The sequence below is a fragment of the Urocitellus parryii genome, chromosome 14 (assembly GCF_045843805.1).
Source record: "Urocitellus parryii isolate mUroPar1 chromosome 14, mUroPar1.hap1, whole genome shotgun sequence".
NCBI lineage: Eukaryota > Metazoa > Chordata > Mammalia > Rodentia > Sciuridae > Urocitellus > Urocitellus parryii.
In genome coordinates, this window is record NC_135544.1 from 44,627,987 (window position 1) to 44,652,609 (window position 24,623).

Below are 24,623 nucleotides of genomic sequence, written 5' to 3' on the forward strand. Positions count from 1 at the left end.
TCCTTTTTCTCCACATCCTACTATTTATTATTATTTGTATTCTTCATGGCTGCCATTCTGACGGGTATGAGATGAAATCTGTGAAGTTTGGCTTTGCATTTCCCCAATTGCTAATGATGTTGAACATTTTTTTCATACATTTGTTTCCCATTTGCAGTTCTTCTTTTAAAAGTGTCTGCTTCATTCATTTGCCCATTAATTGGGTTATTTGGTTCTTTGTCACACACACACATTCTTATACTTGGTCACTCTGCACTGCCCTCACCCACTCCCATTTTAGGTCTAGACTTTACACATATTTAAAAAAAAAAAAAAAGAATTCCTAATCATCCTCATCCAGTCCAGTTTAAGTCATTCTGTCATCCTTTCTCTCCACATCCTATTCTTTCTTTTCACTTTATTCATCACAACGCATAATTACATATTAATCTGTTTATATTATTTAAAGTCTGTGTCCACAAGAAGATCCATAGAATCAGAACCTTTCATCCAACACAGCAATGCACAGCCTGCACACTGCTTGGCATATTGCAGTCAATAAATTTTTAAAATTGCAGAAGATAAACAAATGAGAAGACATTCTCAAGGGAAAACTGCTTTTCATATGAGACCACAACTTTTGACCAAAAATCATCATGAATTAAGATGCACACCTGGAGATGTGTTTTAGCCTTTATTCATTCACAAAGCAATTCTGAGCCAATCTACGACCAAGAGAAAGACTCTAAACTCTGAAGGAGTGTTAACAGGCTGAACAATAAAACAATATTGCCCCTACAAGTACAAGCAGAAAGTCGACTTTCATTCTGTTCATAAAACCTCTTGGTAAACATACATTTTCTTTCCATCAAAAATGCATTAATAGGATCATGCTTATATAGCTAGTCGGCACAAGAGACGAATGACAATTTAAACTGTACTATTTAATTCTTGCAGTAGAGTGCTCACAACTCCAAGTTTCATCTGTTGACTTTCTCAATGGCATTCATTCTGTGGCATTGCCACCAATTACATTAAAGAAATCACTAATTTTTAAAAGCTAGGACTACCCAAAAAGTTCTGAACTGTAAATAACATCTGGAATAGTGCATTTAAGCCTAAAATGGCAAGATTATTTAAATCTCTTCTATAGTCCTTTGTGTAATATTCGTAGGGAAATGAATGCTATATATGAGAATGAAATAGATTAGGTTCTTATATTTTTTACCTAAGAGTCTATTTAAGTAATATTGATTAATATTTAGATGAGTAAAAAATAAATCAATGTTAAATATTAACTGCACAAAATCTAAAATAAAATGGCCACATTACATCCTACATTATATGACAGATTAAAAGCAGCTAGTTTGAAGACTTTTTAAAAGTTTAAAGTTTCTGACATCATTTTCCACCATTCCATCAATTCTTCCTTCTCCTCTTCTTTTCTTTCAGAAAATGACTCCAGTTCAAAATCAACCTAAAGGAGAAAAATTAGTAACATGTTGTTATCAAACTGTGTATTTTTAAAAATTGAAATAAAAATAATTAGAGCAGCTTTAGAGTTTATAAAATACACTCAATACAGCCACCTAAATTAAAGTAGACCCTTTAAAAGTTTTATTTAAACAAAATATACTTTCAGAAGATAAAAACAAAAAGCAATTAGGCCTCAATTGTGCTTTGATCTAATAGCATTAAGGACAGATATGGTTCAACAAAAATCCCCTCCCCAGCCTCTTCCACTCATAAAAAAGATCTAACTATAGTGAATTTCATGCCTTTGACATTTAGGAAGCATCTTCTGTCTGCAGTGAACTTTCTCCTGATAAGAGGGGAATACAGAACACAGTTCAGTGAGCTGGTATCACAGTTCACCAGGCCCTGTTTTCCCAAATTGTGAATGTGTTAAAGAAACTAACAGACGCACATATCTCCACACCACTCTCCCTGGGATGTGGGGGTCTTCATCAGGTCTGTAGGAAATCCACACACTCCTGCATAAAGTCCAAATGTGCAGCCCCCAAACCAGTCCACCTCAGGCTCCCATCCCAGGAACTAAGAGTTCCTTGATGTGGCCACTAGAACCCTGGATATTTTGGAATGGGATTATGTACTTACTACTTCCTTGGACGACAGCATATTAGAAAGACTAAGGAGTGTCATAGTGGAACATTTTACAACCTGTTCCTGGTTTATTATTTTTTTCCAGGTTTCAGTAGCCCAAATTTACTTCCTGATCTTAATACTCATATAGCCTAATATACACATAGACACAACCAAAATCAAAACACCAGTTGAAACACTTGAGATATTTTGTTTGCAAAAATAAAGCATTTGTACCCCAAAATTCAGGTGCATAAACTAAAATATAATGCACGTTTCTCAAGTAAACCTTTTGATTGGAAATCGTATTGGCCACCCTACAGGATTTTGACAGTTGTTAATCCCTGCTCTAGAAATTTGGGCACTATCACCACCACCTTCTTAACAAAATTAATTAGCTCTACTTAAATAAGATACAATTTTTGACAGTGCTTAGCTCATAGTATGTTTTATTTGTTCTTTTCAGATATACATGATAGTAGAGTGTATTTTGACATATTTTACATACATGGGGTATAACTTCCCATTCTTGTGCTTGTACATGATGTGGAGTTTCATTGGTCATGTATTCACATATGAACACAGAAAAGTTATGCCCAATTCATTCTACTGTCTTTCCTATTCCCATCCCCCATTCCTTCCCTTCATTTCTCTTTATCTAATCCAATGAATTTCTATTCTTTGCCACCTGCATCTCAGAGCATTAATCCCCAGGATATATAAAGAACTCAAAAACCTTGACACCAAAATAAATAAACAACCCAATCAATAAATGGGTAAAGGAACTGAACAGACACTTCATAGAAGAAGAAATATGAATGGTCAACAAATATATGAAAAAAATACTTAATATCTCTAGTAATTAGAGAAATGCAAATTAAAAGTACACTGAGATTTCCTCTCACTCCAGTCAGAATGTCAGTTATCAAGAATATGAGTAACACTAAATGTTGGCAAGGATGTGGGGAAAAAAGTTCACTCATACATTGCTGGTGGGACTGCAAATTGATGCAACCACTTTGGAAAGTAGTATGAAAATTCCTCAAAAAACTTGAAATGGAATCACCATTTGACCCAGTCATCCCACTCCTTGGCATATACCCAAAGGACTTAAAATCAGCTTCTATGGTGACACAGCCACGTCAATGTTTATAGAAGCTCAATTCACAATAGCTAAGCTATGGAACCAACCTAGATGTCCTTCAACAGATGAATGGATAAAGAAAATGTGCTATATATACACAATGGAATCTTACTCAGCCATTAAGAAAAATGACATTATGGCATTTGCCAGTTAATAGATGTTCCATGGAGATTATCATGCAAGTGAAAGAAGCCAATCCCCAAAATCAAAGTTTGAATGTTTTCTCTGATATGTGGGTGCTAACCCATAAAAATATGGTGGTAGGGAATAAAAATTTGTAGTATGTTGTTTTTTTGTTAGGGAAGTACCAGGGATTGAACTCAGGGGCACTCAACCACTGAGCCACATCCGAAGACCTATTTTGTATTTTATTTGGAGGCAGAGTCTCACTGAGTTGCTTAGTGCCTCACTTTTACTGAGGCTGGCTTTGAACTTGTGATCCTTCTGCCTCAGCCTCCCAATCCCCTGGGATTATAGGTGTATGCTACCACGCCCAGCCATAGTATGTTCTTAATAAATGTCAGTAATGTCCAAAATTATCTTGCAGCTGTCATATTTTTCAAATACTTATTAAGTAAGGCACTATGCTAGGTGCTAGAGATAAAAAGACAAGGGGAACAGAATTCCATTTAAATTGAAACCAAGGTTAGCAAATAAAAAATTAAATATTTTTAAGTTATTTCATTTTCTTAGGAAATCTCTTCAAAAGTTGAGAAACGGTAATGAGTTTCACACCAAATGGTGTTAAATCATCCAATTAGACCTTGGGCCAATCACTTAACTTTTTTAGGCCTCAGTTTGCTCATCTGTTAAGTGGCTATAACAAGGATGGAAACTCCCTCACAGGGCTATTATAAAGATTAAATATGTCGCTTAAACATGCTGGACAATGGTGAGTGCTGAAGTCTTAGTAGCTTAATAATAATGATAGTCCTTAGCTATTATTATGATCACTTACCCCAACAGCAGGGCTATAAGGAACTGCCACTTTCTTTGTTATTGCTAGATAGCCCGGAGCTGAGGCTGTAAGTTTATAGTTCCCAGGTACAAGCAGTCTCCAGTAATCACCATCCTTTGCTGTAGGAAAAACAGAACATCAAACCACTAGGCAGGTGCACAAGCAAAATGCATAATTATGCCATCCCAGGAATCTTCACGACAGCTCAGTTCAAGGTCTTTGAGTCCCCATTTCTAAAACAAACACATGGCAATGTTTGGGCAATGAGATGAAATTCTATGGAAGGAGGTGTGAGGCTCTCCCTCCAGGTCTCATTTCTTAAAACTACTCTACAGACCTTAATGCTAAATTGTCTAATAAATCTTCTAAGATCTTGGATCTTCTACTCATGTCAGGAATCACACAGATGAAAAAATATACCCAGTCCTCAAAGCAGTGAGGTTAGAGCATCTAGACACCATGATTTGATTCTTTCAGGGGAAGATCAATGTTTCACAAAGTATGGCCCAAAGGTAGCCTCACCAGAATCCCACAGGCACGGTCAGAAATCTAGATTTCCATAGGAGGGAGACCAATAGAGTAAAGTGAGGGGGTGGGGAGGCACTGAGGAATGAAATTTACCAGATTATGTTATGTGCATATATAAATATGTCACAATTAATCCCACTGTAATTATAATGTACCCATAAAATTAATTAATAAAAAAACAAAAAATAAAAATTATCTATGAAATAAGCCTTTACTAAATTTTATGAAAAGTAGAACTAAGCTTAGCTTCTCCCTTCAACAGGGTTTCTCAACATTGGTGCTATGAAAATGTATCCAAATTGGCTGGAGAATTCTATATTGGGGGATCTCCTGTATACCACAAAAGTTTATTTATTTATTTATTTTAATATTTAGGTTTTTTTGTTTTGTTTTGTTTTGTTTTGTTTTGGTAGTGAGGATTGAACTCAGGGGCACTTAACCACTGAACCACAACCCCAGCCATTTTATTTTAAAACAGGGTCTCCTTAAGTTTTTTAGGGCCTCACTAATTTGCTGAGGCTGGCTTTAAACTTGCAATCCTCCTGCCTCAGCCTCCTGAGCTGCTGGGATGACAGGTAGGAGCCACTGCACCTAGCCAAAAACATTTTAGATTTCTAAAGATTCAGAAGAATCTGTTAGCCTGGTGCATCTTCCAGGAACCATATTATCCACAAGGTCTCCAGAGAATTCTTAAGCAAACCTATGATCTAGTCTCCTTTACTCCTCTGGATTCCTTCCTAACCTATTTTGAGTTCCATGGCCCACCATTATATCACATGCCTTCACCTCACTCGCTTTCCTCCCTTGGCCATACACACCTAGCAAATCACCAGCCTTGGACAATTTCCAACTCCCTACCTCCATGTGGCTAGAAACACACACCCGTGGTGATATTTCTCCAATTTCTAGATACCAGACCTAGGGAGTCACGGTATATTTCTTCTTCGCCTCCCTGGCCCATTCAATCTCCCATTTTCCTAAGTCACCACTTCTGGAACTGTAACAGGGATCCACTTCAGGCTTTAAATATAAACCTTGCTGCTCAACCACTGGTAGCTTATTCTAAAGCTGACATTTTATTTCCTTCCTCTTTTTCCTGTTCCCATCCCTAACTTCAGGGGAAGCAAGACCAACATTCTGCCCATCCTAGGCCAAGTTATCTTTCCTTTGACTCACTGACCACAGGAATGAAGAAACCTAGACTTGGGAGATGGTACCAGTGGATCAAAGAAATGGCCGTCTCTCAAGGCTATCACTTGAACATGAATTACGAGTCCTGATAGACACACCTGGTAGACACACCTGATAGACACACCTGGAGTTCAGCCTTTGAAACCCCTCTTTAAAGCCCACTGTTCCCCTGGCAGTTAGAATCGCGATCTCTGAGCTAGGAGTCCCCTGTCGCATTTCTCATTTGCTTGCTAACCAGTAATACCTCTTTTTTCTTCTTTTTTTTTTTTTTCAAAACCTTGTCCTCTTTATTGGATCAGCAACCGAGACAAGGACTTAGCTTTTGGTATCAAGCCATAGGTGCACCTCAATAACCCAGGAAACCTGACAAAACGCACAATCTGATTCACTAGCTCTGGGGTGAGGCGCGAGATTCTGCGTTTCTACCCTCCAGAGTGATGCTGAAGCTGCTAATAGGGACCGCACTTTGAGTGTCAAGGTTCTAGTGGTCAACTCATATTTTATCCTTTTCCCTGAGTCTCTAACACATCCTCATCCTCCTCACTCTTCCTCAGCACTTTACAACTTATTTCACTGTGAAAATAGATACAATCAGGAAAAAAAAAATTAAGCCCTCATCCCCACATCTTCCAATCTACCTCTAGATCATTCTCCTTTCAGCTAGTGCAACATTTATCTTCTATGCTCAATGCAGAATTTCTGGAACGACTGTCACTATTCTGTGTCACTAAAAGCTCTCTTTTCTTCTCTCTTGGACCCACTTGAATCAGGCTCCTACCACTTGCTCCCCTGAAATAGGTTTTGTCAAGATTCTCCATACTGCTAAATCTATTCGTTCACTCTCAAGAATCATCTTACCAGGCACTTTTTATTACTCCATCCTACCCTCCTGAAACACTTCCAACCTTCCAGGACCACACACTTTATGTCTATCTTTGACTTCATTGCTAGTTCCTTCTTATTACCCTGCCCTCAAAAAGCTGGAGATTCCTAGAACCCTCAGAAATCATTCTGTTCCACCCAGTTATTCTCTCTACTATTAGATTTTCCTCAACTTTTTAAATCATGGAATGCAGAGAAAATGGTATTTACATGGCACTCCTGGGATAACAGAGAGAGCAGGTTTCCAGGAGACAGAAGGTATCCATGCCTCAGTTCCACCCTCCCTGAGGACTAAGGGGATGAAGGGGAAGTAGCATTTTGGCACAGATGCTGGAGCGCTGGTTGAGAAGGCATGCTGGTACTTAGTGCGATGTTGATAAATATTTGTTGGATAAGTGAATAAACAGAGTTTTAGAGAACAAATGTTAAAGGTAAAAAAAAAAAAAAAAAAAAAAAAAAAAAAAAAAAAAAAAAAAAAAAAAAAACCTCCAAGCTACAAGTGTGAAGGTTAGGAAAGAAGTAATGATATACAGTGCTTTGGAAAACAAATCAATGATTATTTGAAAATAGTATTAAAAGTTTATGGCTAGAAAAATATTGTTATTGTTTTTTAAAAAAATCCCAATAAATAACAGTTCAACTAAAATGAATGAGTAAGTATTTAAAACAGCAGGGCTGGGGATGTGGCTCAAGCAGTAGTGTGCTCGCCTGGCATGCGAGGGGCACTGGGTTCTATCCTCAGCACCACATAAAAGGAAAATAAAGATGTTGTGTCCACTGAAAACTAAAAAACAATTTTTTTAAAAAAAAATCCTCTCTCTCTCAAAAAAAAAAAATTAACAGGAGTAGGTAGATCTTCTGGGGAAATACACCATATTCTCCAAACTGAGAAAATGAAGATGGTGCTTTAAACCTAGAAATAACTAACATCACAGCCCAATTCTATAATATCCTGTATCATCCTGAATAACTCTAGATTTATTTTAAGGGTTAAACAAAGAAATGTGTGAGACACACAATATGCTGGGAGTTACCTTACCTTCTACTCTTTTCACTCCCTCCCGACTCACAGCTCTTTAGAAAAGCCACTCGTGGCTTTACTCTGGCTAATTCATTTTTCTCTGAACAACTAACTGCAAACCTCAGGCAGTGGACAGCACCAACTCACAGCTCTGGGTGACAGCTGAGGACAGGGCGCCACCTGCTGCACTCAGATTTTTACACGCAGCATAATTTCACTGTGCCTGACCTGCTCCAGCAGCCTACCTAGGTCAAAGCTGGGCAGAGATTGTGTAAAGAGATCTGAGGCATCTCACTGTGTTGCTTATAGTATGAGTTATAATTATGATAATAAAAAAATCATTCTCTTGTACATAATGCTAGATCATGGCAAAGAACACCCACCAGATGTAATATCATGGTCTATTCCTTCCACAGAGATGGTCGCATTGGCAATTGGGTTACCTTGAAGGTCTCGGACAAATCCTTTAACTCCTCGGTGTATCTGTGGAGGTCAAGAACAACCAAAAATCTCATATTAGAAATGGCCTAAAAAATATGTTTTATATTAAGCATCTTCTTATATTCCTGCCCTGCAGGGAAGGAATATGATTCAATGATAGGTCAGGAAACTCGGGAACCTTAGAAGATTCTGATGTGAGTGGCCAGGAACAAGTCTCTGGAGAATTTTGAGAATCAGCTTATTCCAAAGATAGAAATGGGAAGCTCTTCTTAGCAAACTATTTCCCCTAATTAGCCTGACAATTCTAGTTTCTGCAAACATTCCTTTGAGATTTCCTCTCAACCAATTACAGAATTAGATGCCCAAATTATCTATTTTCTATGAGTTCTAAACTAGTCTTTGCTTAGATTTTAGAACCAGGTGTTCAATTACCATTATCGCCACCATTATCAAGAAAATAGGCCCAAAGCAGGACTTGTGACTGTCTACACTGATCTTCGATCCCCTGACTGCAGTATTCTGGGATGCAAGCAGCTGTATGTGCTCTCATTGTAACTCCATTCCCACTGCTTCTACACAGCCTGCACCTAACATGATGTTATCTCAAGACTGATCACATAGCTCTGTAGACAGAACATATTTTCATTCAAAGTAGCTTAACGCAGGACTGTGTAACTTTATCCCTCTTCTTTTCAGCTTATTTCTACTATCAGATGGATTGGATGCATGTGTACCTGCCACCATAAAGATGACAAATATTGTCCCCTGTCCTGATGGCATGAAAATGTGTTTTATTTTGTTTTATATTGTGTTTTTCCTCAAGAACTGAGACAACTTAAGCAAGGTGATGATCTTATTAGCACCAACTATAGTAAATCCTATTTATAACTCCAAGAAGCCTTTTCTGAATTCCCAGGAATAGGACTGGGAATCTTCTGTGTCCTGCCATTGTAGTTAATTCTGGTAGTTAGTCTTCATTTTTCCTTATGATTAGATATTCATGTTTCTGATCCCACTAATATGAAGCCTTGAGAGGGTGGTCACTAGCCCCAGTGCCTAACATAGTGCCGGGAATATAAAAGTAGCTCAAAACATTTTTGTAGAAAAAATATGTAAACAATGACATTATTTGATATCTAAGAGAACACACCAAATGTCCCCATCTTGCTTCCTCTAACCAAAAGTGCATTTCTTCCGTTAACTTTGCTCTTGTAGGATCCAGTTAAATACAGCTCTCCTCAAAAAAGAAGTTCTATAGGGATTCCCACCAAGGTTATTCTAGAGTTAATATGGTTAATTATTCTTAGCTTTGTGGCAAAAAAAAAAAAAAAAAAAACACCACCAGTATACTAACACACAGCAGGAACCCACTAATTGAAAAAGTCCTGTGGAGCAGTTGTTCTTTAATCAGGACCCATCATCGGTGGATCTATTCCACAGCAGTTCATTGGTAAGGTATTGTATGAATATATGACATGCATAGAACAATTCTTAAGCTAATTTTACTTTAAAATAAAAAAAGAAGTGGTATTATACATGTGTGTGCATAGCATATATAGCATATATACAATATATATACACAAGAGGTATACAATATAAATACACTATATATGTATGTATATATATATATATATATATATATATATATATATATTTAAAAGCATTTGTTTTTGACAAATTGGTTTAACAGATTTTTCTGGACTATTTGCTGGCAAGTAAAATCACATCACTCTACTTAACTTTAGGCCTAAGTGGTCACATACAGAATAGAATTTAAAGATGGTCAAGGCATGGCAGGCAATACACTGAGCCTTTAGATCTTTCACCACCACTGCCCTGATGTCAATGCCTACCATACTACAGAGAGGAGGAATTCGGCAAGGGGTGACCAATCTAAGTAGGTAAGATATTTTATTTTGACAGGTTGTGAGATCCCCCAAATTCTACACAGATCTCTCTGGAATGATTACACAGTGACCGTGGTACAGATCTAGGATTAACTCATGAAAGGGGGTAGGGCATGGAGATTCCACAACCACACAACCTGGATTCAAATTCTAACTGAATAACTCCAGAAAAGCTGCTGAACCTCTCTGATACTCTGATTTCATTTTTTTAATAATTTTTTATTTGTTTTAATTAGTTACACATGACAGTACAATGATCTTGACATATCACACATTTGAATCAGATGGGATATAATTTCTCATTTTTCTGAGTGTACAGGTTGCAGAATCACATTGGTCATGCAGTCACATGTATACACACAGCAATAATTTAACTCCCAGGTGATAATGGTGGTGATAGTGGTGGTCATATAACCTCCTTCTCGGGTTGTCGTGAGGCTAGGCACACAATTACTACATGTAAGGCATTACATGTATAACAATAATGATAAATGGTAAATGCTCAATAAATATGCATTGTTGTGATTATTATTACCTGGCCTCTAGCTGGATCTAGGTTAAGAGAAGTGAGGCACCAAGGCACTGACGGAGACACTCTCAGGAGCTGATCTCATATTTGGTGACCCTGAGAGTGAATTTTTCCTGACGTTGTGCATCCTAAGTGCCTCATTTCCTCACTCTTGTCCTGCCCTTTCTGGGTGCCTCCTAGGGCCACTGAGATCAGGCTGGGACATGATCTTAGGACTTCCCTCACCTGCAAGAGTTTGGCTCACTTCTCCACAATTTTCCAGTGGGGTCAGTTCTCAGTGAATCGTCATGAGCCACAAGGTCTCTGACAGGTGAAAGGTGAATTGAATCTACTGACACCTGCTTTCCAATGACAGCACCTTCACCCAGGCTCAGACGGACCTCCCTGGACAGGACTCCTCCTAGAAGACTATTACACCACAGGTCTCAATACTCCTAAATATTCATTTGATGCTGGACACTCTACTTACCTGCTCAAGGTAGCTAATGAGGGAGTTTTTGTTATCCTCCCAGTAGTTCTTCAGAGACTCCTCAGGTGGGAACTTTTCACAGCTAAGCTCCACAGTGATCTCAAAACAGTTGCTGCTCAGGTAATTGAAGTCTTGCATTCCTGCCGAAGCAACAGATGGCACGTCCATATATGCATGCGGTGGCTAAAACACACAGGCGATTCTGCTGAACTGAGCTAAATAAAAATGTACCATCCTGGGCCATCTGAGGGAGCTCCCTGGGAAACCACAGGGAAGTCACCTTCCGTAGGGGATCTGAAAACATACTTGCAAGATGAATACATTAACTCTGCTTCCATAGAGAGGAGGGAATTGTCAAGAGGCTGGCCAGTCTGAGGAGGTGAAGTGTTTTATTTTGGCAGATCATGAAATCTATAAAATTCTCTATGGACCCCACTGGAATGGCGACATAAGTAACTATTTAACTTAATGCATTGCTGTTGCAAAGTGCAAAAGCAGATGTCAGCCACGGTCCATGTTGCTGTAACAGGCTTCAAAAAAGACAAGGTGAATGACTCCATCCCTACTGACCTAAAAGAAATGCACATCCTTCAAAGCCTTCAACGGAGTGGGAGATGATCTAACATACTGCTCTTTCCTTATGTCCAACCAGGACCGCAGTGTACACCTGAGGGACTAGGAATCCTGATAATGCACTACATATTAATTCAATAATCACTGAGTGTCCATATAAAGGTCATAAACTTGAATTATACTTCATAACTCCCTAAAGAGAAGATTCTGTATCCAGATAATTTTCATTGAAATTAAATCTAATTCATATTAATAGTGGATACTGTTGGTGCCCACCAGATCACTTCTATGGAGCCAGGGCACCCACCCCAAGCTGCTATTAAGTGTGGGCTGTTAGGAGTTCACAAAGGCTGCTCCCCTTTCCTGGAGAATGCTTGATAGGAGCCACCTAATTTGGAAGGTTACACTCTCCCATTTCTCACCGTCAATTCTTTCTGGCAGCACACAACCAACTGGTATGCAGTCACCAAAGACTGTACCCTTACCAGAAAAAGATGACTCCGCCTGATTTATGCTCTGGACCCTTCTCCCAATGGCTCTGTCCAAGGCTACACCTCACCTGAGACATCCTTGCTCAGCTCTATCCTTTCCTTTTCCCCGCTCCCCTAAGGATTTTCTTAAAGTGTACGCCCTCAATAAACATCCAAACCACTGTCTCAGTCTCTGCTTCTAGAAAACCTCACCCAAGACATTGATTTTATTCACTATGTGGAGAACTAAAACCATCAAAGCTTCCTTTGACCATCTGATTACTGTGGAACATAAGCATTAACTAATACTAATATTATTATCATTGCTATTGCTAATATGATCATCAGTATTTTACTAATATTGTTTATCTGATATTGTATAGACTGTATATATTTGTTCAAAAGTGACTGCACAAGGAATTGCTAAATTTTTATCAAAGCTGACATATATTTTACTTCCCATCTGATGTATTTGATTTATTCTAAATCCTAAATATGACCTAGACCTTTGTTCACAAATTACAAAAGAAAACAAAGTACTAAAACTGGTCTGGTCAAATGCAAACCGTAAATAAAAACAGTATCAACATATACCAGAAAAAAAAAAACAGGAAGAATATTTTTCTCAGGGCATAATGCAACAAAATTAAACATATCTAACCAATCCCTGAAGTCACTGGATGCTGCCCTAATTCTCTTTTTTGTTTCCAGGTTGGCCATAGCAAAATTTCCTTAGGCAAAGTGAAAAAAAAAAAAAAAGTATCAATATCTTCGCATCTCACCCTCATCCTTGGTCCAGGCCAGTAGCATCCTACAACTGTTATTCTTCTGCGTGGTTACAAAAATATGAACTCTGTAAAGTTCATATTGGGACAAGGGAAGCTGCCTTGATGGGCAAAAAAGGGATTTCCTGCACAGGGCCTTCTCTCTCTTTGCAGACTAAACCCTACCTGATCTGATAGTGTTTATTACACTAGTGAATATAAACTACATAATCCATGTCACATAGTCTCTTTAGCCCACCATTTAAAAAAAAATTAAAAGATGTGTGCACCAAGATGTGCTAAAGGCCACAGGATGCCCTCTAAAATACGCATTTATCTATTGTAAAAGCAAGACTTGTTTATGATAAGGATGCTACCTTATTACCTAAAGCCTGAACTTGAAAAATAGAGCAATTAACAATATTCAAGTTATATTTTCCCACTGAATACTTCAGTTTGTTTTCTTTATTTAGCATCTCATTTTTTTAAATCCACAAGAAAAAAAATTACATATTATTCATGCATAAAATTAATGGAGGAATTAGGGGTTCCGCCTACTTCTTAATGACTGAAGAAGACTGAAGAGTCTCTAGGTGGAAATCGCTCTGTAAATCTAAGGAAGTAAACATCAGAGAACAAAATGGAAACTCACCGCCAGGTACACTGTACCAAGCGCCACCGTTGGTTGTTCCATCTACAAAGCTACTGTCATCGTCATTCTTGCGACAGGGAGGTCTGTTGGAGTCAGACATGGCCGGGTTGAAAGAAGAGTAGGCCCGAGCCACGCTCTTGAAAATGGCATCATCCGGGCAGGAGCTGTACTCATGGGCACTACCTAGAAATTAAATCCAAAAGATGAAAGGATTTGACACAGATCAAAAGGCACCACTTGTTTTCTGAAAAGTAATTTGGTGTTGAGCTATTGCAGATGTATTTTTTAGCTACATTGCTATGGGGAAGAGGTGAAGATTTAACTACCAATTACACTTAGTTATGTAATTTCCATTTCTAATACCAAAAAAAAAAAAAATGTAGAAATCAGATTGACTGAACCTGCTACTTATGAACTGAAATTTCACAAGAAAAAGGTGATATGGTTATAGAAGATTGGACCTGGGAGAATAGCAAGATTTCCATTGTTTAAATTTTTCATTTCAAATATGCGCCCATATCAACCTAATAGCCACTATGAACCACTTTCACACATGCTATTCAGTGTTCGATTTTAATTCTTTTTTTAAAAAAAATCTCCTATATGTGTTGTATGAGCAAATATTAGGTCTTTTGATCCCATGTATTCTTACTCCTATATTATAAATGTGCCTGGCCTACCAGTTTCCCAGCTATTGACAAATCACAAAATCTCTAGGTATATTTAACAGTGTTGTTTAGCCAGACTTTCTTCAAATCTCAAAGTTTCTAATATCTAAGATCCTTATCCTTTGTTTACAAAGAGCTTACTCTTCAAGGGTCCCTAAGACTAGATCCAAAGCAGGAGATTTCCTGAAGCAAGAAAAATTAAGCTGAAACTGTCTATCTGGTTAAAGGGTGCCCTGCCTGAAGCTTAACTAAAACTAGTTAGAAGAAAATAAAGGATCACTTCCCCTCCCTGACACCCTCCGACACGAATCCAATGAAAAAATGCAAGGGGATGTTCAAAAAATGTACATGGGCCCTGATGAAGGACCAGAGACTGCTTCCATTTTTAGGCTGGTGCACCAAATGACATGACCTCTGTAATCTCTCCATTTTACCAGGAGCCGGGATTAAACCAAGTTCATGATTTCTGTCTTCTCCCTTTCTCTTCTCTACGTGTTCTCTTAGGGTCATGTTTCTCTTCACCTCAACTTCAAAGAAAGTTACAGTCTTTTTTGGCAAGTATGCCAACATTACGTGAAATAGGGTATGTATGTTAAACACATGTATTTCTACCCGCAAAACTGACTGGTAGCTTACAAGACTACTCCAGAAATCATCTTCTAAACCCTTTGTATTGTAGTAATAAGCCTTAAACCACTCAGAGAAGCAGGAAGGATACCTACCACTCCGAGTCTCGTCGTATGGATAATTGGCGACAAGGTCTCCTCCATGGAGATTGGCGGAAAGCACAAAAGGAATGTCCATGATCCAATGGATGACAGCCTTGGTCTCAGGGGCAAGCTGTAATCAAGATTAGAGATTAAAATGAGTATTAATTTGATGATCATTGGTTGATCACTTGACAGAAAAGGTGAAAGAAAGAGAAAAAGAAAAGAAAAAAACCCTCAAAATTATTCATGTTGAGCCACTTTGTGGCTGTTTTCATAGAAAAACAAAAGTTCCTATAAGAGCAGCATTCCCTAGGCCTTTCTCAGACTTGTAAAAAAAAAAAATAGTTCAATCACATTTAAATTTTCTTCAAAGTTCTACTTTTGTGGGATGCCAGTTTTCTCTCTTTGTAGCTTGGAAAACAGAAGGCAAATCACTTGGGGACATCTTGTGATCTGTAATGGCTCCCGGGTCTTCATGATTAACAGTTAAAAATAAGACAAAGAAAAAAAAAATGGTTGGATCTCAGAACAAGATTCAAACTCTGTAGTGGTTCAGATATGTGGGAGATTTTATTTCCAATTTCAACTTTTGCTTACTATTTTTCCAATTTCCTTCAACTACTTCAAATATTGTCCTCCTATTGTACTTGGTTTCTTGCAGAGCTGACTATAAAATATCAGTTTCCTTCAGAATGCTCATCTTAAATTTTGAAACAAAGGCAATGGTTTCAGGAATCATGTTGTCTTTTGATTGATTCATAGTCCCTCATAACTTGGAAGCAAAACAAAAGAGGGAAAAAAATTTATACCAAAGAATTAATCTGCAGCCAAAAACTTGATACTTTTATGTGATGAGTTTTTAATAGCAGCAAGAAAGACTATTAAACTCTAAGTACTTCTTTGATAAAAAGAAAAGCTTTTAACGGAGATGTGATCCATACTGTTCTTTTGGACAGAAAAAATCTAACAGCAATAGCATTTGATGGCTATAAAAAGATCTTGCATTTGTATGTCTCTGTTCTGTTTAAGAATGGCTTTCACGTGCATTATTTTATGGAGCTTTACAGCATACCCACTTCATAGAGAGGAATTTGATGGTTGGCTGTGTTAAACAACATGTCCAAGTTCACATGGCTAAGGATTCAAAATCCAGGCTATGAACTGATAAGCCCCACAATACTTTTAGCATATCAGCATTAGCTGATATTAAAACTGTCCTATTTTCACATAATTATAGGAAAGTGTGATTTAGAATAGGTGTTGTCAACAGATACCAAAATAGAGTTACATAGGAGAATCAGTTCTAATATTCTACAATAAAGTAGGGTGACTGTAGTTCCAATTTATTATATATTTCATAATTAACTAGAAGAGTTCGAAGGACAAAGAAATGACAAATGTTTAAAGCAATGGAAATGCTAATTACCCTAATTTGACCATTATACTTCATATGCATGTATTGAATGGCCACACTGTACCATATCTATATCTCCCATATTTACATTATACACACACACACACACACACATTCACACACAATTATGTGTCAATCAAAAAATAGAATGGGATGTTGGTTTTATCAGTTATTTGGTTGGTGTATTTTATCCTTGCTACAAATTAATTCTCATTGTAGAAAATGTAGAGAAGACAAATAAGCACAAAGAAGAAAATTAAAGTCACTTCATCGGTTTACCATCTAAAAATAGCCACTGCTAATACTTTCATATATGTGTTTTTGGTCCTTTTTCAATCCACTTACATAAATATTTAAAATGTGATCATTTACATGCCCTTTTATTTACTGTAGTTTTTTTTTCTGCTCAACAAAAAATAACATACCATTTCATATGACTGAATACCTTTCTATAATATATTAACAGCTGAGTAGTAATTATCTGATGCGTGCATCTAGCATTCATAAATAAAATCAATAACAATAAAATAATGGTAAATACTTCTAAAAAATAAATATTAAACACTTTCTATGTGACACGTTGAATTCCCACACCCTCCCAATGAGATAGGGACTACACTTTCCCCATTTATAAATGAGTAAATTGAAATACTGAGAAGTTAGGGAACAACATGACGTTATTCAACTGGTAGTGGTAGAGCCTAGCCTCAAGCCCAGTTTTATCTGCACAACTACCACTCTAGCACTAGTAATCCCTAATTGTTGAGTATTGGGTTGTTTACTATGAAAATTTTGTAAATATTATCAATACCCTTATAGTAACCCTTTGTGCAGATCTATACTTTCCTGGGGGAAATCTCTAGAAATAAAATGACTTGACCAAAAGCTAAACACAATTTTTGCTTTAAAAAAAAAAGTTTAAATAAAATTTTATTTTTAACTAACACTGTTTAAATTTAAAAATATTCCAAATTGCCTCCCCATAAGTTATAGCAATGTATTCATCAACATCATATTAAGCCTTGCATCTCTAATCACTCTTACCAAGAGCATATTTCTAGGTTTTTTTTAAAGTTTTTCACTATGATTAATAACAAAAATTTTAATTAGCCAGAGAAAGTTTTTATGTATTAATTGATCATTTATATTTAGTCTTTCATGACACATTTATATGTTTTAACTGATTTTTCTAATGAAATGTTTACCTTATTAATTTGTAATAGTTATTTAGTAAAAACCTCTACTATATATTACACATATTTTTCAAATTTGCCATGTACCTTACAAATTTTGTAATTAAAATGCAGACCATAAAGATATTTATGTTATGAATGATAACAACAAATTTACTGACCTTTTCTTTATGGTCTCTTCCTTTGCTTTTGCGTTTCATTCATAGTTACAAAACAGTAATTTTAGTGACCATCATATGCCTATTTCTACAAAGGGAATTTTAAAAGTTCTGTCCCCTTCAAAAATTACATATCTGTTTTTTGTTTTGTTTTGGTTTTGTTTTTTCCTCACATCATCATATGTATTCTGTATAACGATGAGGGTCTGCTTCCATCTTCCGTGCAATTCCCTTATTCCTCCCTTTCCTTCCCACCTCTCTTCCCTATTTAGTGGTAATCTTCTTCTCATGCTCTTCCTCCCTACCCCATTTTGAGTCACCCCCCTTATATCAGAGAAGACATTCAGCCTTTGTTTTTTAGGGATTGGCTAACTTCACTTAGCATAATCTGCTCTAATGCCATCCATTTCCCTGCAAATGCCATGATCTTGTTATTTTTTAGTGCTAAGTAATATTCTATTGTGTATAAATGCCACAATTTTTTTTATCCATTCATCCATTAGATTGGGTAGAGAGAAGTGATGGGAGGGGAGAGGAGGGGAAGGGGGATATAGGAAGGACAGGAGAATAAAATAGACATTATTATTGCTGTAAGTATATACTTGACTGTATGACCAATGTGATTCTGCAACCTGTATACTCAGAGAAATAAGAAATTATACCCCATCTGATTCAAATGTATGATATGTCAAGATCATTGTACTGTCATGTGTAACTAATTAAAACAAATTTTTAAAAAAAGGAAAAAAATTACATATCTGCCAAAGTTCTCTTTTACTGGTCTCCTACACTTTATATTTAAATTATTTAAGTTGAATGCATCTAGAATTTATTTTGATCTCTGCTATTTGTGAGATGGATCTGTCTCAATTCAATTAAATAATCCTTTCCACATTGATCTGAAATCTGCCCTCATTATATACTAAACTTTTATACATAATTACATCTACTTCTAAAGTTCAAGTAGTTTAAACTAGGTCCATTATAACTTTTGATTAAAATAATCTAAAAATAACTTTAAAAGAAATTAAATTTAAAATTCTATAATGCACATTTTTATAATGAATTTATATTTTTAAGCTCAGCACCAACCTGGTATTAGTATTATATGGTATGAATCTAACATAAATTCTTCCATAATATTTTGTTCAAAAGTTTTTATTTTGCTGCTAAATTTGTTTTCGGTCCTCTACCATGTTCATCCTTCATTCTCTATTTATTCAAATCCAGTGATTGGTCTGACCAATGAGTAAGAAGAGGCAGAAATCACTGAGGTTTGGAGAACTATTGAGGACTTCAGGAAAAGGGTAGAACTTCAGGAAGGAAAAAAATAAGATAGGATTTGGATAGGAGGAGAAGAAAAAAAATGAGAGAAGTTAAAGTCAAGAAGGAGGGAGGGTAACCTGGCCATCTTTGGGAAGTAAGCAGAATATTCCCTGGGGTGAGGTGTCAGTGTTAACAGGCGCTCAGGTGAAAAGCCACTCTGCAACTGACTATTTTGCTATTCATTATTAACCTGCAAATGTTCAAAACAGTTTGCACAACATGCTGCCATGTGTTCATACATCAATATGCACATAAAAATAATTTTGAAGGACACATACCAAAATATGAATTTTGCAATAATTGTTTTTATTTTTTTAATATTTTTTTTAGTTGTAATTGGACACAATACCTTTATTTTATTTATTTTTATGTGGTGCTGAGGATCAAACCCAGGGTTTCACACGTGCTACGTGAGCGCTCTACCACTGAGCCACATCCCCAGCCCCACCATAACATTTTTTTTAAACTGCTTTTTGAAATAAGTTCAAAGATACAGTCCTGAATACACAAAGTTGTATAAAGCTCCTTGGCTTAGTTCATTGTTAGTTCTTGTATCTTACATGCACCACTGCTAATATTCATGTTACAAGTACATTCAAAAGTAAGCAAGTCAGTTCCACAATCTGATAAATTAAAGATGAATTTCTCTTTGACTCTGAATGGCCTTTTAGGCTGACTATATACTTACTGTAATTATAGGTTTAAGTGATCTACAGAGTGGACCACAGTGGACCATCCCTAAAAGCAAGGCCCTGATAGCCTCTAAAACTATTTGTGACCTATTTTTAAAACTTCCATTTAAAGACTATAAGTATAACTCAAATGTTATGCCCTATAATTAGATGGCTTTGACTCTTAAAATATGTTGAAACTATATTTATTCTATTTTCTTCACAACTCTAGCCATTTAAGGTTCAGTGTAATCTTAATAACTTACGAAATGCATTTTATCCATGCTGTTCTCAAGCAATCAAGGCCAAGGTTCACGTGCTAAGCCCAGATCACAGTGAGATGACCAGGCTCACAAGCTCAGGGGCAGATGAGAAATGGCAGCAGGAAGAACTGGGAGTATAGGAGACAGCTTTTATATTCAAAGGTTCAGAAGAGCAGGAGCACGTGAGTCTCAAGCCTGTGTCTCAAGAGAACGTCACAGCATCTGAAGAGTATGCCACAAGGTGCAGGTTCCTTCTCACCTCCTCCCCTACAGCACACACAGCCCAGAGCTCCTGGACCAGTCATCACAGGACTCTGCATTCCTAAGCCATGATTCCCGGGATACCCAACAGAATAACCCTTGAACTTTACAAACCTCTACAAGGAATCTAGATATCGGGCTGAGAAGAATTAAGAAAAGGGGAGTATCTAGCAGCATTAATGAATTGTCTATGTCTCGTACCAGAAGGCTCTAAACACTGTCTCATTTATGATGACAAAAACAAAAAAGAAATGAACTGGACACAGGCAATGTGACCTCACAATTGTCAAGCAGATTTACAGGAGACTTGGAACAAAGTCAACAAATACTGTTAATGTACCAAAGAAGGGTCTAAAAAAATAATTTTCATATTTCTCTTTGGTTTACCTTTATCTAGAAAAAGTAGTAGCATCAAGATCTTTGAAGTAAAAGTTATGATTTAAAAAGAGTACCAATGAACATCTTTTAATCATATTGCTTAAGCTAAAAATATGAAAACACCTAGTATGGAGAAGGTGCAAAGATGACACAGTTTTAACAGGAAGGAGAAGGTCATGCTGTCTGGAAATAATGGCACCTACACAAAGTTGCCAATCAACCATGTTGTCGACATGAGCTCATTCGAAGTTCTTCTGTAGCAGGTGATCGGAATTATTTTCCTCATTTCTTTAACAAAGATGGCATTGACAGGGTAATGCAAGCAATGGAGAGTTTGTGTGCTCATATCAGGTCTCGGCTTCCAGAACAGTTTTTCATTCCTGTTCCAACTGCTCATAGTTTATCACTCAGAACTTCCTTCTTTTTCACCCAACCATGGCCTTCGGGCTCTCCCTTCTCCCTGAAGATGGTTGTCAGGAGGAGAATCTGCAAGTGCATCTGAGATGCAGAAGCAGGAAAGTTTTCCTTTTCAAATATTTTGATTTGTTTGCAGGGCTGGATTGTATTTTTTTTTTTTTTTGGTACCAGGGATTGAACCCAGGAGAGCTTAACATCTCAGATAAGAATTGAAATTCCTGCAAGCAAGAGACTGAAAGTGAGAAAATCAAAGGGAAAAGCGTATGTGTAAACAACTACGTATGATATAAACTTGTATGTGACAATAAGCACACTACTGGGAATGAATATATCGTAAGGAAGGATTAATAGGATCTGTTTTGAAGAGCAGAGGAAGATCTCAGAGATGAGGAGGCATAGAAGGACAGGGAAGGGTATTCTTGACAGTTGGAATAGCCACTTACACGAAGACATAAAATTATCAGAAAATTGTACATGTGAGTACAAATAGAAGATAGGGCTATTGGAGCCAAATTCATGAATGAGTCAAACAGGAGTTTCCAGGGGCCAAGAGACACTTGAATGATCCTGGAACTATAATGAAATGAAGAAATCATACTTCCCAGTCTCTTAGTTAGGAAAGGTACTAAAAATAATTGATCCAACAGAGCTGCATGTCCTGGAACAATAGAGAAGGGACTGAGAGCTGCTACCAGCCATCTTCCACCTGTCCTCCATGACGGGCTCAGTTTCTCCACAAATAATTGAAAGCAATATTGCCTTGAAGGTGTACCAGGGGTTTAATAGATGCAAACTCGCGTCCACCTAGCCCCCAGGTAACTAGCAGGGAATACTGGGAGAGAATGCTGAGGCAGTAATAATAGTCCTGGGTCCTGAACTCAAGTTCTTTCGCTGCATTAACTTTTTCAATCCTTATAAACATCCTATGAAACAGACAGTACTATCATCTCCATTTTCCAGATAAGAAGCTGAAGCACAAAAGAATTAAAGAACTTTCCATGTTTGTACCGCAAGTATATGGCGCCAGGATTTGGTCTAAGATGGCTATGTCTAGAATCTTTATGCCTAAACTTCATACTATGCTGCCATGCTAAGTTTTCACTTTACCCTCTGGGTAGTGGTGAACCAGTAAGATTTTTGAAGCAAAAGAGAAATAATTTGTGTTTGAAGAGTCACTCTGGAGGAAATGAGATGACTGTTATAATTTGAATGTGAGATGTCCCACTAAAGCTCATGTGTGAGACAATGCAAGAAGGTTTAGAGGAGAAATGATTGGGTTATGAGAGCCTTCACCCAATCAGTGAATGGATCCTGTGATGGCATTAACTAGTGGAAGCTGAAGGTGGGTAGGGTACAGCTGGAGTAGGTGGGCACTAGGAGCATGCCATTGGGGTATATATTTTGTATCTGGTGGGTAAAGTCTTTCTCTGCTGCCTGATCATCATGTGAGCCAATTCCCTGCACCATGCTCTTCCACCATGATGTTAGACCTCACCTTGAGCCCTGAGGAATGGATTTGGCTGTCTATGAACTGAAACCTCTTGAGCCCCCAAATAACTCTTCCTCCTCTACAGTTGTTCTGATGGGGTCTGTTAGTCACAGCAGTGAGAAAGCTGACTAAAACAAAGTCTGAATGGAGTTGGGAGAGGAGGGACACAAAACAAGAATAAAAGGACACGGGGCCTGAACCACAGCCAGGGAATAAGTTTTGCAGAGGAAGGGAAGATGGGAGGGAGAGGAGTCAAAAAGGTCAAATAACTGGGAAGTAGGAACTAATTGACAAAGTTGGAAATTGCATGGTTTTGGTGATCAGGATAAGTGAAACAATAGTGGTTCTAAGAGAAAATACTTATTTCTGGACAGTCTGAACCTCAGTCCCAGGTACCACCAGATAAAGGGACCCAGTGAGCAAGTAAAACAGAAAATCTATGCTCCTGGAAGATCTAGAATTAGAGACATGGGTCTGAGAGAGCTGGTATAACAGCTAACATTGCAGGTTCAGGAAAGGATGGAAACCTAGTGCAGCAGAGAGAGGTATCAGATGGGATCCTGAGGAAGGGCAGTGTGAAGCCAAGGTAGAAGAAACAGGGAAAGAAACGAAGCAGTGATTTGAAAGTAGGAGAGAAAAGAGTTTTATAAAGCAAGAAAGGAAGGAAGAAAGTTCTGTAAGAGAAGAAAGTCCAACAACGTGGAATGCTGCTGAGTTGCTAATGAGATGCGCTGACAAAGGACCTCTGGGAGGGCCCTGGTGACTTCCCAAGATCTACAACTGGCTTCCTTCTTCCTGTTCCTAGCCCAAACTTCTACTCTATAACCCTCAGTCAATCCTAGGGAGCAAACCTAACATCTAGGCTCCCCCTCCTCCAGCCTTGGCTTGTGTAGTGACAGGTAACTGCCACCTACCAGCATTTATTACTCCTGCATTCTTCACTATGATAAAGATACTCAAACTTATTTTCCAGGTAGAAGACAGAAGTGGGTCATTGGGGGCATGCCTTTGGGGTACATATTTTGTATCTGGAGAAAGGACTGTCTCTCTGCTGCCTGATCACCATGTGCACCCATTCCCTCCACCATGCTCTTCCACCATGATGCTAGACCTCACCTTGAGCCCTGAGGAATGGATTTGGCTGTCTGTGAACTGAGACCTATAACACTGTGAGCCCCAAAATAAACTCTTCCTCCTCTACAGTTGTTCTGGTTGGTTCTTTTAGTCACAGCAGTGAGAAGGCTGACCAAAACAGTGACTGAATGGAGTTGGGAGAGGACGGACAAGAGATCTGAACTAAAGCCAAGAAATGACCCCAAGAAAACTATATATAAGTTCTCTACCTTTGTATTTTGATCCACAATTTTCTTCAGATTTTTCAACAGGTGGTTATTTGGACCACCTTCTTTCTCATTAACATAAACTATCCTATCCAGGTCTGGAAAGTTCCGGTTCAGATCTATTCCCTGGGCATTGCTTCGTCCCACAAACCAGTCCTTGAGTTCACCAGGCTAAAAAAAAAAAAAAAAATCAGTCATTGACTATTATTGTCACTATTTAAGTTCTCAATGTTTTTGAAAATAATTTACTAAGATTATTTATTTCAACAATATCCTTCCACAATGTCATTCTTACTGTTTTACTGATATAAGCATGAATTTATCAGATTTAAAGGATATGTTATGAGCATCTTAAAAATATTTTCAATGAATAATATTTTAAATATCAATAATAATATTTAAGAGATATTTATAAGATTACAAAAACGTCAATACATATTCACTAGTAATAGAGGACTTTCTCAAAGCATGCCACTCTAATTCAATTTTAATAAAATTTTCACTGCCTCTATAAATAATAACTGGCATATGTTTAAATAATCAAAAGAATAAATAAGATTAGAAGCTTAAAATGAATTAACACACATTTTTATAAATTAATAACATATATCTCTCTTATACATTTAATCAAAAGAATATGAGTTTTATTTCAAACTCTGTAAGAAAGTATTTTGAATGTTTTTACCATATGAAATGATAAATGTTTGAGGAGACAGATATATTT

The 24,623-nt window shown here is 37.3% G+C and overlaps 1 protein-coding gene across 1 annotated transcript in view; it reads right to left on the minus strand.

Annotated features, from left to right (window-relative positions):
- Positions 1 to 660: 660 nt before the first annotated feature.
- Positions 661 to 24,623, minus strand: part of Cpe (carboxypeptidase E) — a 111,812-nt gene continuing 87,849 nt past the window's right edge. Inside the window, exons 3-9 of the mRNA XM_077792493.1 lie at positions 23,903 to 24,070; positions 14,998 to 15,119; positions 13,612 to 13,790; positions 11,153 to 11,292; positions 8,190 to 8,289; positions 4,185 to 4,303; positions 661 to 1,456 (exon numbers count right to left, since the gene is read on the minus strand). Coding sequence (XP_077648619.1) covers positions 1,358 to 1,456; positions 4,185 to 4,303; positions 8,190 to 8,289; positions 11,153 to 11,292; positions 13,612 to 13,790; positions 14,998 to 15,119; positions 23,903 to 24,070 — 927 coding nt within the window. The 3' untranslated portion in view covers positions 661 to 1,357. The remainder of the gene's footprint in view (positions 1,457 to 4,184; positions 4,304 to 8,189; positions 8,290 to 11,152; positions 11,293 to 13,611; positions 13,791 to 14,997; positions 15,120 to 23,902; positions 24,071 to 24,623) is intronic.